Source organism: Camelus dromedarius, chromosome 3, assembly GCF_036321535.1.
Source record: "Camelus dromedarius isolate mCamDro1 chromosome 3, mCamDro1.pat, whole genome shotgun sequence".
Lineage (NCBI taxonomy): Eukaryota > Metazoa > Chordata > Mammalia > Artiodactyla > Camelidae > Camelus > Camelus dromedarius.
In genome coordinates this window covers 284,011-300,458 of record NC_087438.1, presented here as the reverse complement: position 1 = coordinate 300,458, position 16,448 = coordinate 284,011, and the positions used below count along the sequence as shown (strand labels likewise).

Here is a 16,448-nt window from a genome sequence, read left to right as displayed (position 1 = left end):
GCGGTCCACAGAAGAGGGAGAAACGTCCTCCGAGTGGGAAAAGACGCTCCGACCTCAGGCAAGGTGAAAGTCAGACTAACTCCACGGGGAGGCTGCTCCCACCGGCCTGGGATGGCTGCCCTCCCTGGGGGCTGGGGGCCGGGTGATGGGCGCGCCCGCGCAGGACACAGGGGAGCGCCCCGAGCGGCCCCCCGCCCGCCTGCGGGCACCACCTACACAGAGGTGTGTCCAGCATCGCGTGATGCCGTCTGCCCAGCCGCGCTGCGTTTGTGTATATATAGTTCTCAATGGGGAAAAAGTTCAAGTTACTTTATTCTGTGGGTTTTCAGGGCTTATTTCCAAATGAGGGCATCTGGCCTGAAGTCAGCTTCTTATTCTCCCGTTTTCCAAATTAATAAGGTTTTCCAGTAACCGGCTGCCTTACAGGAATGCGGTAGAGGATCAGGCAGGGGGTCAGCGAGGACTCCGGCTTCCTGAGGGGCAGAGTGCTGTTCCCAAGGGCCCCCTGGCTCCCCAGCGCCGTCCTGCCCACCGCCCTGCAGCTCACAGGCTAACCCACAGTGACCAGAGGACCCACTGTGAACCTCTCATTTGAGAAGCAATCTGGCGAAAGACCAAACACAAGCCCCAGGACTAGAAGCCACCCCTGGGCTGTCCCCCCTGCCGCCCTGTGGGGGGCTGGCCAGGGGTCAGCAGCCACTCGTACTCCCCACACCTGGCCCTGGGCCCAGTGACCTGAGGTATCGGCCTTGTCCTGGTCACCGGATTCCGTCTCCAAGGAGGCCCCCAGACCAGCAGGCAGCAGCCTCCTCCCTCAGCTCACTGGACAGGCACCTGCCGCGTGGCCCTGAGTAGGAAGAGGAGCAGGTGCCGGGTGGTCATGAATGTGATCCCCGCTGGGGCCCAAGGGGACCAGGAGAACAGCAGAAGACACACCGATCACAGGAAAGAGCGACTGGGGAATGGGGACGAGGGCCAGCTGCTTGCTCAGGCCAGCCTGGGAGTTTGTGTGGGCAGAAGAGGACGTTGCCTGCACCCCAGAGAAAGGTGCGCCCTTGCCCATGGCCCAGCAAGGACAGGGACACAGGGGACACCTTCGGAGAGCACTGGCTCTGTTTAGAAAAGAGCTCCAGGACACCAAGCCCGTCAGGAAGAAGAGAAAATGACAAACCCGCTGTCTCCGGACTTGACTAGTTAACAAGGGGGGCTTGGATGGAGGGGCGTGTGCCCCAGGCCTCTCTGTGCCACACAGTGGGCGGGTCCCGAGCCCAAGTCCACCACGGAGCACCCACAGCACAGCTCCCGAGGGGCCTGCAGAGCTGTCCAGTGCAGATCATTCCCGGGCCAGCTCAGGGCCTGCCGAGTCTGGTGTCTGGAGCAGGGCCGGGGACCTGCAGGGCTTCTTGTGTGCGTGGCCATCGGGGCGTCGATCCTTGGGACTGGGACACTGGGGCGGGGCACAGGCTTCTGGGTCCCTTCCCAAAGCCTGGGCGGACTCCCCCATCATGTGGCCCTTGGTGGGGAGAGGAGCTGCTGTCCTGGGAAGAGACGTGTCTCTCTATGTCCTCTCTGGGAGCTGGCCCTGGCTCCCGGATCCGGGGAAGCAGGTGCTGCTGAGGACGGGGCTCTCGGGTCGTGTGCTGGGGGCCTGCCTTTCTCCCCACATCAGGGCCCCTGCCATGCTGGGCTCCCCCCTCCAAGGGCACATGAGCCCCTGGACCTCAGTGGGGCCACACTCCAAAGGCCTTCCTGCTGATGAGCGGGGCAGGGCCTGAGGACTTCCACGGAACCACCTCCTGGGGCCACGCTTCACATGGGCAGCACGCTTTGGTAACTGTCAGTCACGTGGCAATGTTGAGGCACTAGCCTCCTGGCCGCTGAGTTTCTCCATGAAGGCGGGTCCCCTGTGCCGGCTTCCTGGGCAGCTGCATGTGGGGAAGCAGAGATGCTGCCCGCATCTGACTGTGTGAAAACTTACCGAGGAAGAAGCAGGACCTTGACTGGAAAGCAGGTGTGCAGCTCAGGCCGGGAGCCTGCGGGCTCGGGGGGCAGACACTGCAGTGGGTCCTCGGGTCCTGGGAGCGTCAACCCGTCCTGCCTCTACCCTGAACCCTGACTGCTCCTGGGCCATCACACTGTATCTTTGACTCAGAGAGGACTGTCCCCAGGAAGAACAGCGATGACGTGGGCCCTCCTTCCTCAGGGAGCCCCCTTGAGAGCTGGCATCTAACCCCCAAAATGTCCCATGGTTACTGACGAGGACACAGGCCAGGGAGCAGGTGTGGGGCTACAGGATCAGAATGTCAGGCCCAGCCGGGATTCGTCCCCTGGGATGCTGGGGGCAGGGTTGGCGCTGGTCAGACACCTTGTCGGGTCCCAGTATCACCCTGTGCTCTGCGCCCCTTTCCTCCCTGCTGCTCTGGGGTCCTGGCATCGCGAGGACTCTCTCCTTAGAACACAAAGACTCCCAATAAAAAGAACTTCAGTGAATGGAGACGAGAACTACCTCAAACGTGGCTTCAGCTAGAAAGCCCACCTCTCTGTCAGCGTTCCAACTATTTTGAAATCAGGCTTAACACAGGATTCTTGCCACTTTTCTCCCTGAGTCTTAAAACAGAACAAAGGAGAAATGGCCCCAGTGGTCTGTGCATGGGCCTCCCTCCAGGTCTTGGCAGGGTTGACGGACTGAGGGAGCCAAGGGGCCGGCGTTGGTGGGGAGACCTCTACGGACCCGCTGCCCTGATAGTGTGAATGCAGGCTGCAGGGCTACGTGCTGTCGGGGAGCCCTGGAGACCCTGGCCTTACAAGGCTGTCTTCTCGAGGGGCTCTGACCCTGGGAGAGCCAGGCAGAGAGGACAGCCTGCATGGGGTCCCTCCAAGGAAGATGGAAACATAACTGGGCTTTGAGCAGAGTGATGGCCTCAGTCACCAGATGTGACACAAGGGACGAGGCCTGAGTGGGTCACCGAGACCTGGGGGCCTGGGGCCCTGGCCACCCATCCTGGGCCTTCGTCCTCAAGCATGAGTTCCCTCTGGCCTGACTTTATCACGAGGCCTCCCCATGGTAGTGGGGGCCATTCTCTAAGCAGGAGGCCGGAGATGTCTGAGGAAGACATCCTTGGGGCCAGGTGGACTGGCAGGGCCTCTTGGCCACATGAGTAGGAGTCAGAGGGAGGTGGCCACAGACCCAGACGTGGGGCCTCACTTCCCAGGCCTATGTCCTGTGGTGCCAGCCAGTCCCCCAACCCTTCCCCTCGCCTGTGGGGTCCCGGCCCCCCATCCCTCCCCTCTTCCATGGGGTCCTGGCCCCTGGACCCCTCCTCCCCACCGTGGGGTCCCAGCCCCCTGACCCTGCCCCTCCCCTGCAGGCTTCCATCTGTCCCACAAGGTCACCAGTGTCGTCCCTGAGAGTGCACTGCTCATCGTGCTGGGCCTGGTGCTGGGAGGCATCGTCTGGGCGGCTGACCACATCGCCTCCTTCACCCTCACACCCACCCTCTTCTTCTTCTACCTGCTGCCCCCCATCGTGCTGGATGCTGGCTACTTCATGCCCAACCGGCTCTTCTTCGGGAACCTGGGCACCATCCTGCTATACGCGGTCATCGGCACCGTGTGGAACGCGGCCACCACCGGCCTGTCGCTCTATGGCGTCTTCCTCAGCGGCCTGATGGGTGAGTGGGCACCACCGCCCGTGGCCAGGTGGAGAGGGGTCCCCTTGGGGTGGGCGCCAGCAGCCCATTTAAGAAAGCTCAGGACGCAGAACACAGACCTACAAGTGTAGGGTCATTGGGAAAGGTCCATGGGCCACTCAGCACTTGGGGTTGTTAAATCCGTCAGCAGCCAGTCCACACACATCCTCAGGCCTGTGTCCTGCTTGCGAGTGAAGTCCGGTCTGACCAGGTCGGCCAGTGGGTGAGGCAGTGGGAATGGCACCTGTCCCTCCCCCTTGGCAGGGAGGTGGGCTCCAGCCTCCCTCCCCACCTCCAGGGCCCCAGGGGAAGAGGGGCAGCCCCTCTGGCAGAGGCTGGCCTTGGAGCCCCACGACTGTGAGCCCAGGTCGACCTGCACCTGGGCAGGAGGTTTGGGTATCGTTTCCAGTCAAATGGGCGAGGAAAAGCCACACCAGCGTCTCCTCTGTCACCACTCCACCTGTGTCTGCAGCTCCTCTCCCTGCCGGAGTTTCCTGTCCTTGTGATTACTTAATTCAGCCCAGACATACCGCCAAGCCGCGCCCCACCCACCTGGTAAAAAAGTAGAGAGGGCAGGGCTCACCTGAGGCCTCGTGCACGTGCCAGCTTCCATGCACCCTGAACACCGCACCTGTTTGCCTCATGGGTCTGCTGGTTGAGTTCCTGGCATTCCAGGCGACTGGGGAGGTGAGCAGGTGGCTGTCGGCACCACGGGCACCTGTCCATGCTCAGCCTTGGCCTCCAACAGTTCCACCTGGGGAACCAGGCTCAGGGACAGGCCCAGACGGCTCCTCCCTCTGACTGAAGGAAGAGCATGCCCCCCCCACTCCACCGTGGGGGTCAAGACCTACCTTGAAATCTCAGTGATGAAGGAGACACATTGAGAAACAGGGGCCAAAGTTCCCCTGTCTGGAGGAGTCACCTCAGGACTTTGTTCTGACCCCATGGGGAGCATGCAGGCTTCCTCGAGCCCCCAGTGCCGGCTGGCACCACCCACTGGGCCCAGCCCCGGGAGACCCACCAAGGGTGACGTGGGGCCACACACGTCTGGCCTGGCCTCCCAGATACCCAAGCTGCAGGAGCCGTGCAGGTGTGATCAGATTGCGTTTATCACCGACGCCTTAGGTAGTTGGGCTGCTCGAGATGACTTAGCCACCACCGGCCCCTGGCTCAGGGGAAACCTCAGGGTTTGGAGCAGGGACTCCTGCGCCATGAGGGGCCACAGCTATCTGAAGCCTGTGCCCAGCCCTTAGCACACAGCTGGCCAAGACTGGAGGTCAGCCAAGGTCACAAAGCAGAGCCCAAGGGCACCCAGAGCCGGGCCCTGTGGAGCTGCAGGGTGGGGATGAGTCTCTGCAGGCCAGTGGCCAGGCTCCGGGCACTCTGAGGTGCGGGCAAAGGCCAGGGCGCCACCTCTGAGGAAGGGTCAGCCTGGGCCAGCTGCAGGTAGGCCAGACAGTAGGTATCCTGGGGTGGGTGGGCGTCAAGTGGGGTAGCCCGGCACCCAGAAGCTCAGAGCAGTCGGGAGGCCCCGCGGGTGGGTGAGGCCGTCGTGGAGGGGGATCCTGGAACACACAGCGACAGCCATGAACCCATGGTCTGGTCCCTGAGGCCTTCCTGGCATGCTGGTGGGAGGTGGACTGTCCCACCCTGGGGGAGGGCAGGCTGCTGCCAACCCCAGGACGCTCCTGGGGTTGTGGCTGGCCTGAGGGCTCCTCCCCACGGCCTACTCATCTTCCAGGAGACCTGGACATCGGGCTGCTGGACTTCCTCCTGTTTGGCAGCCTGATCGCGGCTGTGGATCCGGTGGCTGTCCTGGCCGTGTTTGAGGAGGTACACGTCAACGAGGTGCTGTTCATTATCGTCTTCGGGGAGTCGCTGCTCAATGACGCTGTCACCGTGGTGAGCACTGACACCTGGGGGTGCGGGCCCATGGGCAGCGGGCGGGCGGGAAAGGGGCCCCACCACGCTCGCCAGGCCAGCACCCCTGCTCCCGTCCTTCCTGCTGCAGGGCCTGCTAACTGGCTACTTTCAGCAGATTTCTTTGTTTATTTTCACAAATCTCATACCCACTTCGCACCTTCATGATGGTGGCTTCACTGCTGAAATCACACAACCACCGTCCCCAGCTTTGGGGCCACAGCTGGGGCCCCCAGCCTGACCCCCTGAGAACTGGTAGATGATCTCATTCTCACGGAAATTAAGGCACGCGGGAAGCAGCCCTCAAGGACAGTGTGCCCAGGACCCCTGTGGGCCGGTGGGGCTGGGGGACCCTCGGTTAGGCTGCGAGGCCACGTCAGCTCTGTGTAGAGTGAACGTGAGGTTCACAGAACGTGGGGACACTGTCTCTGTGTCAGCGAGGTGGCCACGCAGTCTTCCAAACCCACCTAAACTGGGCCACTGGCTCTGGGGAAGTGAATTCCTGCAGGGCGCGCAGAGCTGCCTCCCTCCTGGGAGTCAGTGCACCTGTCCTGGGCCAGGCCCCAGCCCGCCCAGCACCTCCACCCATAGATTTTGCAGACCTAGTAAGCGCAGTTCCCTCTTGGCTCTGAAAGCCCCAAGGCCTTCCTGTCTCCGTGGAAACACGTGCTTCTGTGCAGCCAACCTCTTCCCTCATCGCTGCTGGAGGCTTCTTCCTCCCTCCCATCCAAGTTTTCGTCAAGAAGAGGGCAGCTGTGGTCAGTTTCCAGGTTGCTGGGATGCCCCCGTCCCAGTGCACCCCCACTGTGGGGTCTCCCTCTGTAAATACAGCTTGGTACACCTGCCCCTTGGGGGTCCTCCCCCCATAGGGGCACAGAGACAAGTGTCTGCCCAAGGGGCCTGCAGCTCACCCAGGGCAGCGGCTCGGCCCCCCACTGTGGAGCCAGTGCGTCGTTTAGGAGCGCGAGGCTCAGCACGCAGCTGCCCCACTCTGCGGCCTGGGACAGGGTGTTGGGTACTCAGCCAACATCTTGGCAGGACACGCGGTTTCAGTGTCAACAGACCACGACGCCAGGGGCACCATCCTAGTCAGGGGCGACATCACTGCAAAGTAACTGGAAACGAAACTCTGGGTTCGTCCTGGGAAACGAAATTGAGAACTCCTGTGGTGGGTTAGCTTTGTGTCACCCCACTTTGCCGAGGGCGGGAAAAGGGGCAGGTTTCCTCCCAAATGTTCTAGTTCCTTCCAGATTGTTCTCCTGCCTCCCGGATCCCACCTGCAGGCCTCCTCCTGACACGACTGCCTGGGGTGACTTCCTCCTGGCGGTTTTCAGTTCCCATACACACAGCCGCCACCAGCTCCTCTCTCAACTCCAAGTCCCATGAGGCCTGGGGCCTGAGACAGGGAGGGGGTCAGTGCTGGCCTAGGGCTGACCTGGTGTCCTCTGTCCCCCCAGGTCCTGTACAACGTGTTTGAATCTTTTGTGACGCTGGGTGGTGACAAGGTGACCAGCGTGGATTGTGTGAAAGGAATAGGTGTGTAGCTGGCGAGTCCGTGCCTCAGGGGAGTGTGGGGCCCGTCCCTTCTCCAGGACGTGGGGCTGCAGAGCTGGGACCACAGCCTGTGCAGCAAAAGGCATTTCCCCTTCAACGTCTCAGCCACAGGTCCCTCCTCTCCCTGCGTGTTTCACTAACATGACTTTGTCAGGCCCAGTCGCCCTGGGAGGCGAGGGTTGCTGCTCCATGAGCCTCGCAAGGAGGATGTGGATCCTAGCGTTCAGGGGGTCGAGCCCGGCTGTCGCTGGGAGCCCAGGGCCCCGGCCCTTGCTGCAAACCCCCACCCAAGGGCTGCTGGTCTCGGTGCTGCCTCCGTGATGGGGCAGCCGGGCCTCCTGCGGGTGCAGGACAGCCTGCTCCCCAGCCTCCCCCTGCCAGGCTGGGGCTGACACCCGGCCTGCCTCCGACCTCCTGAGACTCGGCCTCTTGTTTCCTGAGCTGCCAGTGCCTCTGTGGGTGGGTGGGGGGGCACCCGGCGGCCTTGAGGAGGAGCGGTTCTGAGGCCAGCAGGCCCACGCCACGGCCACAAAGGGCCATTCAGGGCAGCGTCGTGTCCTTGCCCTGCAGTGTCCTTCTTCGTGGTGAGCCTGGGGGGCACGCTGGTGGGGGTCGTCTTCGCCTTCCTGCTCTCGCTGGTGACGCGGTTCACCAAGCACGTGCGCATCATCGAGCCTGGCTTCGTCTTCGTGCTCTCCTACCTGTCCTACCTCACCTCCGAGATGCTGTCCCTGTCGGCCATCCTGGCGTGAGTCCCCCCTGCTGGCCACAGCCTGGGGGCTGGGGCCCTGAGGCGGCTGCAGACCTGCCCGTGGGGTTGGCCTGTCCCCAGCCCCACATGCATGGCCCATGTCCCAGGCTGGGTGGGAATTCCCTGTGGGGGCGAAGAATTTGATCTATTTAGCCTTTTAAATAAGGAGTTGGCGTTTTCACAGAACTGTCTGGGAGCTGCAGCGCCTGCTCTGAGTGATGGGGTGGGGCCCACACCAGCCCTTCCCAGGTGCTCTGAGCCTGGGAGCCCAGCCCTCAGTGTGGACAGAAACTGAGGCAGCCAACCTCGTGGCTCAGGGACAGTGTTGGGCTGGGGGGCCGGGGTGCCCAGCGCAGCACACCAATCCCCTAGGAGGCAGGTGTAGGGCCTTGGAAATGGGCCCTGAGCCCCACAGGGTCTGGTGGGGGCTGAGCCTCGGCCCCGAAACCTCACAGTAGTGCCCGTCCCCTAGCATCACCTTCTGCGGCATCTGCTGTCAGAAGTATGTGAAGGCCAATATCTCAGAGCAGTCGGCCACCACCGTGCGGTACACCATGAAAATGCTGGCCAGCGGGGCCGAGACCATCATCTTCATGTTTTTGGGCATCTCAGCCGTGGACCCCCTCATCTGGAAGTGGAACACGGCCTTCATTCTCCTGACACTGGTCTTCATCTCCGTGTACCGGGCCATCGGTGAGGGTGTGAGGGGCATGAGGGGGACTATGAAGGGAAAGACAGGGGTCCAGGGAGATAGGGACCATTGGGGATGGGAGGGGGATGAAGGATGAGATGAGGATGGCGGATGGGGGATGATGGGGGATGATGGGGGATGATGGGGATGGGGGTGGGGGGATAGGGGACGGGAAGTGATGGAGGATGATGGGGGATGGGGGATGATGGGGGATGGGGTGACGGCAGGGATTGGCTGTGGGGAGTCTGTGGGAGGTAGGGTCATACTTTGACCCCAGCTTCCGAGACCAGTGAACAGCAGGTTCAGGAGCTCTGGGGGTCCTCAGACTGGCCTGGCCATCAGTCATCCTCAGTGAAGGAACAAGCCTTCTCACAGCCTTGTTGCCTTGTGAATGAGAACCTGGAGGTCAAAGTGGAATGTTCTGGAACCCAGGGGAACCCACATGGCTTCTCACTGACTCCCTCTGAAGGTGGTCACTCAGGGACAGGGTCAGTCACTGAGGAAGTGGACCATGGCACGTGAGAGGCAGGAGCCCCTGCTGCCGCCACTCCACCGTGGTCACCTGTCCTTGGTGTGTGGTGCCTCCAGGGCTGTGACCCGGGGCCAGGGGCTCGAGAGGCTGTCTGGGTGATCACTACCCATTCTGCCCGAAGTCGCTGGACTAAGGGCTCCAGGGAGCAGATGCTACGCACGTGGGTGGCATCCAGTCCTGGAGCTGGCCGGGGCACTGAGACGTAAGGCCCAGGTGTTTACACCCGGGGTCACAGTGAGACCTGAGTATTTCCTGAGCTGCTGGGAGCAGAGCTGTACAGTGTGCACAGGTTGGCCGGTGGCCCAGAGAGGGCACAGGCCTGATTCCAAAGTGGACAAAGGGATGTGGGGTGACTTTCCCCGTCCCAAGTGCGGGAGGCAGCAGTGAGGAGGGAGTTTCTAGTATGACCCCTCCTGTGCTGCGGCCGCAGAGGGGACGCTGGAGGGCATGGAGGGGCCATGTCCCAACCCTCTCGGAAGTACTGAGCGCGTGCTGGGCCCCACAGGTGTCGTACTGCAGACCTGGATTCTGAACCGGTACCGGATGGTGCAGCTGGAGATCATAGACCAGGTGGTCATGTCCTACGGCGGCCTTCGCGGGGCTGTGGCTTACGCCCTGGTGGTCCTTCTGGATGAGAACAAGGTCAAGGAGAAGAACCTGTTCGTCAGCACCACCCTCATCGTCATCTTTTTCACCGTCATCTTCCAGGTACCTGGAGCCTGCCCGGCTCACCCCGCCCGCCGGACCCACCCACCAGGCTCCAGGCCTCGTTGGGTTTGGTAATTTTAGTAACTAGGAGCCTTTTGTAGGTTTTCATGTGGCCCCACAGGGGACGCAGCACAATTTGGCCTAAAAATGTCCTTTCTTGGCCGTTGCTGGTTAACGAAGCCCCAGTTAATGTCTCATTGACCAGACACACCCGGGAAGGGCCCCACTTCTCCTTGCTTCTGGCTAATCTAAGGAGGGCATTGAGTGACCCTCAGGGGCAGGGCCTCCTTCCTGCCGGGAGGTGGGCATAGACCACCCAAGTCATGGCCAAGGGGTGGCCCCTTCCTCCCCCTGTGGGTGTGGGTAGGTTCTGGCTGGGTGGGCCACAGTGGGGTGTGGGGGGAGCCAGAGCCCAGCCATCAGGCTCAGGGTACCCTGTTTCAGGGCCTGACCATCAAGCCCCTGGTGCAGTGGCTGAAGGTGAAGAGGAGTGAGCAGCGAGAGCCCAAACTCAATGAGAAGCTGCATGGCCGGGTAGGGGGAAGGGGAGAGGGAGGGTGGGGGAGGGGTCGGAGGGAAGGGGAGGGGAGAGGAAGGGGAGGGGAGGCGGGAGGGAAGGGCAGGGGAGAGGAGGGAGTGGAGGGGAGGAAGGAGGGGAAGGGAGAGAAGGGCCATCCAAGTGACCCTGACCCACTTGTCTTCCTCCAAAAGGCCTTCGACCACATCCTCTCGGCCATCGAGGACATATCAGGGCAAATTGGACACAACTACCTCAGAGATAAGTAAGTGGCTGGAGTGACGCCTGACTGGACTGGAGCAGGGAGATTCAGAGGATATTTGTCTCAGCTGCTGGTACCCCTCCTCCTTTCAGCAATGACTGTAGGGCCCACAGGCTACAGAGAGACTCTCCCACACCATAACCATATGCCACAGAGCCCTAGGGACCAAAGAAAAACCACCTTCAAAGGAGCCAGAAGCTGCTTGCCAACTTGTCTGGGCCCCCTCTCCTCCCTCTCCTGCCCCTCCTCTCTGGAGCCCCCATTCTCCCCTGGAGCGCCCCCTCCCCCTAGAATCTTTCCCCTTCTCCTTGACCTCTCTTCTTCTCCTGGGACCCTCCTTCCACCTTTAAATCCCCTCCTCCTCCCCCTGGGAACCCCTGTCCCCGCCGTGTCCACTGGGCCTCTTCAGGTCTGGCCCAGCCACCTCCTCTTCTGACCTGAATAACCCCAATATTCTATTTGTGTTGGATTTAAAGCCTCCTTCCAGGCAGGCTGGTTCTCAAAGTGTGAGTGCCCGGGGGTTTCCCCGTGGCCCGCTCCTCGTGCAGCTAAAACGTGCTATAGCTGAGCCCCAGAGCCCTGTCCCTGCTGGCCTGTCCTGGCCTCAGCCCATCTTTCTGGAGGGCTAGGCAGTCACATGAAGCCTGTCGACATCGTCATATTGGAGGAGAAGGCGTGATCCACACTGTACACACAGCCTAGTGACAACCACCCTCAGACAGGAAGGCAGCAACAAGGACCAGAACCGCGAGCTGGGTGTCAGGTGGCGACACGGAGGCATATTTATTTTAAAGCCTGACTGTGTGGTTGTTACAGCAAGTGAAAATCAGGAGTAGGGGCGCCTTCTGTGTCCTGCCCCAGCTGCCAGACACTGTCCATCATGAGTTTGGATGGCGGGAGAGGGACCCCTGCTCCCTCCAAATGCTGCCGGGGCCCCTCTGTCCATGGCCCGCCGAGTGCTGACAACTATTGGTTTGACCCCCCAGGTGGTCCAATTTTGATCGGAAATTCCTCAGCAAAATCCTCATGAGAAGGTCAGCTCAAAAGTCCCGGGATCGGATTCTGAATGTTTTCCACGAGCTCAACTTGAAGGATGCCATCAGCTACGTGGCCGAGGTACCAGACTTCAGAGGTGGCTGACAAGACTGACATGGATGTGGACAGTCTCTGGGATCTGGGCAGTGGGCCAGGGAGGGCCGAGGCCATGGGGTGGCAGTGGGGGTGTGGGTAGGGGAGGGGTAAGGTGGGGGAGGGGTGGGAGGGGAGGGGAGAGGGAGGGGAGGGGAAGGGATGGTGGGGGCTGTTGTGATGCCTCGGCCCCAAGTTCAGCTGAGCTCCTGGGTCCTCAGGCACCCCGAGAAAGGGTCCTGTCACAGCTCCCACTCTGGTGATGGTGGGTCTGAGATCACAGCCCCCAAAATACACAAGCTCCAGGCTCCAGCAGGGGTGAGGCCATGGGACGGGAGCTGCTGGAAGGATGGTTGCCTGCAATTCTGACCTCTCTGAGAAAGTTCAGTGTAGGAATCCCAGCCTCTGTGACTCGGGTGCCTTTCAGGGCCTCAGAGCCTGAATGGGGTTGGGAAGGTGGGGGATGTTCTCCTGGTGTTGTCCCCCTCTGTGGGCTGCAACCTCTCTCCTGGGCCCCCTCATCGGCCCCCAGCCCCCAGGCAGTGACATAGGCTCCTAGCAGGGTGGCAGCCTCCCCTCCACCCACTGCCCACCACATTGGTGCCTGTGGGCTCCACACTGCTCAGACCAGACCGGGTGTCTGGACACGGTGGAGGACAGGGGTGCCCAGGGGGAGGAGGAGGATTCCAGGAGGAGGGGATTTAAAGGGGGAAGTGGGGTCCCAGGAGAAGAAGAGGGGTCCAGGAGAAGGGGAAAGATTCTAGGGGGAGGGGGTGCTCCAGGGAGGAGGGGGTGCTCCTGGGGACAATAGGGGCTCGGGGGGGAGGGGTGTGTCCACTTTGGCTGTGCTGGTCAGCCACAGTCTCTAGCAGAGCCTCCCACAGCATCAGCTCTTCCCTTAGCAGGTGGCCCCCACCGGGCTGCCCTTCCCAGCTCCACCCCTTCCCAAAGGGTCATCCTCTCTCTCCCCTAGGGGCCCCCCTGCAGATAGCCCCACATCCCTCCCATAGCTCTGCATTGTGACTTGGTTCCCGTGAGGCTCTGCTCAGTCTGTAACTGAACAAACTCATCTGATTCAATTCCAGACCAGTGGCCTGGGGGTTCTCTTCTGGGGGAAACATGGCAATTGGTTTGGAGTCTCTAGTGGGGACAGGGCCACCTTCCCAATCCTGTGGGGATTCGTAGTGTCTCCCCGATGCTCCTCAAGGTGTCAGTGAGGTGCTGTGTCCTTCACACAACTGTCTGTGAGCCATCCAACTCCTGTACGGCCTCCTCTGTGGTCCTAGGGTCTTGGCTGGAAGGTGCACAGGGTCGTCGAGCAGCACCCCGTAGCTGGGGTGTCCCTGGCTCCACCCCAGCTCCCTGCAGCTGAGTGCCTCTTGTGCCCGTGTGCCTGATGTGCCTGCCTCCTCCTCGCAGGGAGAGCGCCGCGGGTCCCTGGCCTTCATCCGCTCCCCCAGCACTGACAACATGGTCAACGTGGACTTCAGCACCCCGCGCCCCTCAACTGTGGAGGCCTCTGTCTCCTACCTCCTGTACGTGACCTGGGCTGCTGCAGGCGGGGCCCCCTGACTAAGCTGCAGGCACCAGCCAGTGGGCATCTTGGGGCTCCCAGAATAGAGTGGAGGGGATGTGGAAACCAGGCCCTGGGCCCCTGCACCAGTCACCTGTAGTATGTCAGCTCACTGGTGTTTGCACTGATGGAGGGAGGCAGGCTCGGGCAGCAGATTGGTGCTGCAGACCTCATCTGAGTTTACCACCCCCAAAGACAGACCTGTGTGCTGGTCCTGCATTTCGGGACTCCTGCCTCTGTGGGGTGGGCGGGGCTGCTTGGCTGGGGCTTCTGGCCAGCGGAGGGCTGTTCTGGGCTTCGCCAGTCAGTGTCCAGGTGCTAGGGAGAAGCAATGGGCACCCAGGTGGGGCTCACAGCTGGGGCTTTGGAAGGGCCGGCGCACTGCGGAAGTCAACCCTAAATAGAGGCCGGGAGGGCCTCGTGGGGGTCAGCCCACCTGGAGCCTGAGGCAGAAGCCTCCCAGGTGCCCCGGGGTGTGGGGCTGGGCAGGAGGGTGGGGCGGCGGCACCAGCTCACCGAGGCCCCGCGCAGGAGGGAGAACGTCAGCACTGTGCGCCTGGACATGCAGTCCCTGGAGCAGAGGCGGCAGAGCGTCCGCGACACCGAGGACATGGTCACTCATCACACGCTGCAGCAGTACCTGTACAAGCCCCGGCAGCAGGTGGGCGCGCCTGGAGCCCCTCCCACCAGAGCCTGGGGCGGGGCTTCCCTGGACCCCGGCCCCCGCTGCCGCCGCCCCCGCCCTGGGACAAAGTGGGTCTCCTTTAGCGCAGAAACGCTGGGGCAGAGACGGGGGTGGAGGGCGCGGCGGGGCTCGGTTCCCGGGCTCGCGCGTCCGGGGTCTGCCTCGCTGTGAGATTCGGTGCGGGCAGCACGAGCTGTGACCGTGCTGTTCCCCCCGCCCCCGCCAGTACAAGCATCTCTACAGTCGACACGAGTTAACTGCGGACGAGGACGAGAAGCAGGACAAGGAGATCTTCCACAGGACCATGCGGAAACGCTTGGAGTCCTTCAAGTCGGCCAAGCTGGGGGTGAACCCGCACAAGAAGGCCGCGAAGCTGTACAAGAGGGAGCGTGCTCAGAAGCGGGTGAGGGAGGGCGGGCGGGCAGCGCTCGGGGCGAGCCCCACCGGGGGCCGGCGTCCTGGAGGCGGGGCGGGGGCGGGGCTCTCCCAGGGAGTCGGACGGGCGGGGCCGCACCACCTGTGGCTTTAAGTGGTCTTCCGTTTCTCAGAGAAACAGCAGCATTCCCAACGGGAAACTGCCGATGGTGAGCCCCCTGCAGGATTTCACCATTAAGGAAAAAGGTACGGCGGCCGCGGGAGAAACGCGAAGGCGGGCAGGTGGGTGCAGAGGGTTGTCCTTCCGGGGAGACCCTACCCCTCGGCACTCAGGACTCGCCTGTGCAGGCTGCCGCCACTCTGGACGGCAGCGCCCTCGATCTGGGCTCTGTACCCCCTTCCCCCGTGGCCATGTGGTCCCAGCCCCTCTTCTAAAGCCGGCCTCTCCTCAAAAAGGCCAAGTGTAGCCAGGGAAGGGGAGAAAGGGGAATCCCTGGTGTGGTTTTCTTTGCCCAGCCCTGTCCTGGTGTGATCATCCAGGCACTGCCGTCCGCCGAATTGCCCAGGGGCTGCTGGGTCGGGTTGGCAGTGATGACAACCCTCAGGGGCCCTGCCAGGCCATCCAGGGTGTTGGTCAAGGGCACTGGAACAGGACACCAGCACCGCCACTCTGTTCCCCTCATGCTGGCCCTCCCCTGCCACCAGATTTGGAACTTTCGGACCCTGAGGAACCCCCCAACTATGATGCCGAGGAGATGAGTGGGGGGATCGAGTTTCTGGCAAACATCACGCAAGACACAGCGACAGACTCCCCTTCAGGTGAGAGTGGGATGGCCTTCTGCTGCCCCAGAAACCATCACTGGAGGGAGGACCAAGCAGTGGAGCATTGGGTCCAGGAGGCTGCACAGCTGTGGGTGGCCAGCCGAGGTCTTTGCTCTGAAAGCAGGGAGAGTGGGTGGAGGGCCAGCAACCCCAAGGCATGTGACCCTGACCTTCCAGGTGACCTTCCAGGTGGTGGCCGCAGCACAAGCTGACGTCTGATCCCTGGGGCAGGTCCCTCCCTCTTTGCCCTTCTGAGTTCTCCTGGAAAGCTGATGAGCTGCTGCCCTTTCTCCTAGGAATTGACAACCCCGTGTTTTGCCCGGACGAGGACCCGAGCATCCTTTCCAGGGTACCACCCTGGCTGTCCCCCGGGGAGACGGTGGTGCCCTCCCAGAGGGCCCGTGTGCAGATTCCCCATTCTCCCGGCAACTTCCACCGCCTGGCACCCTTCCGCGTCAGCGGCAAGTCTGTGGACTCCTTCCTGCTGGCGGACGGCTCCGAGGAGCAGTCCCACGCGGCCCTGCCGGAGTCCACACACATGTAACTGGCTCCCACCCCTCTGCCGCCTAACACCTGCTCTCTCTTCAGCTCCTCTCCCCAGCGCCTGTCTCTCTGTCACGCCCTGGACCTGAGCTTCTGCAGACTCTCCAGCAGCTGTCCTGCATCCTCCTAAGCCTGTTCTCACAAGCTTCTTGTTCCAGCCGCACGTTTCTTAAAAGACCCATCTAAGTTCCTGCCTCTCCAACCTAGATGGGAGTGGGGGTGGGGGGCAAGGGGGCAGGTCAGAGCTGTCTGAGGATCTGACTGTTTCAGGTTGTCGGTTAGGAGAATGTGAGCTCAAGGGGACGGGGCACAGGCTGGGCGGGGGACTACGTGGGAAGGGGAACATCCGACTTTCTCCCTAAAGGCCCGGGGCCCTGGGAAGGCCACGTGACACAAATGAGTCCAGGAGAGACCTCACAGAGAGAAGTGCAGGGAGAGGGTGCGGGGAGGGGTCCCCGAGGGCCGGCCCGCGGCAGCTCAGTCTGGCTTAGGCAGGTTCCAGAGAGCCTGCCCTCCGCCCAGCGCAGGGCGCCCTCTGGGCACGAGCCGGGGACACGAGGTCCGGCGCCTCTTCGGCTCGTCTTCCCGCTGCTTCGCCTCCGGGCTCACACCTGCCCCTGCACTGGGATGTGGTCCTCGGTCCCTCCTGTTCTGGGGGCGGAGGGGCATGACACTGCCCTGCGGCCCCGCGCTCACGC

The 16,448-nt window shown here is 62.3% G+C and overlaps 1 protein-coding gene across 1 annotated transcript in view; it reads left to right on the top strand.

The window, feature by feature from the left end:
• The window catches only part of SLC9A3 (solute carrier family 9 member A3), a 41,530-nt gene that overhangs the window by 22,243 nt on the left and 2,839 nt on the right, over nt 1–16,448 (top strand). Inside the window, exons 2-16 of the mRNA XM_064479070.1 lie at nt 3,369–3,671; nt 5,431–5,591; nt 7,067–7,145; nt 7,734–7,911; nt 8,387–8,607; nt 9,643–9,845; nt 10,290–10,379; nt 10,557–10,627; nt 11,611–11,740; nt 13,172–13,287; nt 13,857–13,986; nt 14,237–14,413; nt 14,559–14,631; nt 15,091–15,204; nt 15,504–15,747. Coding sequence (XP_064335140.1) covers nt 3,369–3,671; nt 5,431–5,591; nt 7,067–7,145; nt 7,734–7,911; nt 8,387–8,607; nt 9,643–9,845; nt 10,290–10,379; nt 10,557–10,627; nt 11,611–11,740; nt 13,172–13,287; nt 13,857–13,986; nt 14,237–14,413; nt 14,559–14,631; nt 15,091–15,204; nt 15,504–15,747 — 2,290 coding nt within the window. The remainder of the gene's footprint in view (nt 1–3,368; nt 3,672–5,430; nt 5,592–7,066; nt 7,146–7,733; nt 7,912–8,386; nt 8,608–9,642; nt 9,846–10,289; nt 10,380–10,556; nt 10,628–11,610; nt 11,741–13,171; nt 13,288–13,856; nt 13,987–14,236; nt 14,414–14,558; nt 14,632–15,090; nt 15,205–15,503; nt 15,748–16,448) is intronic.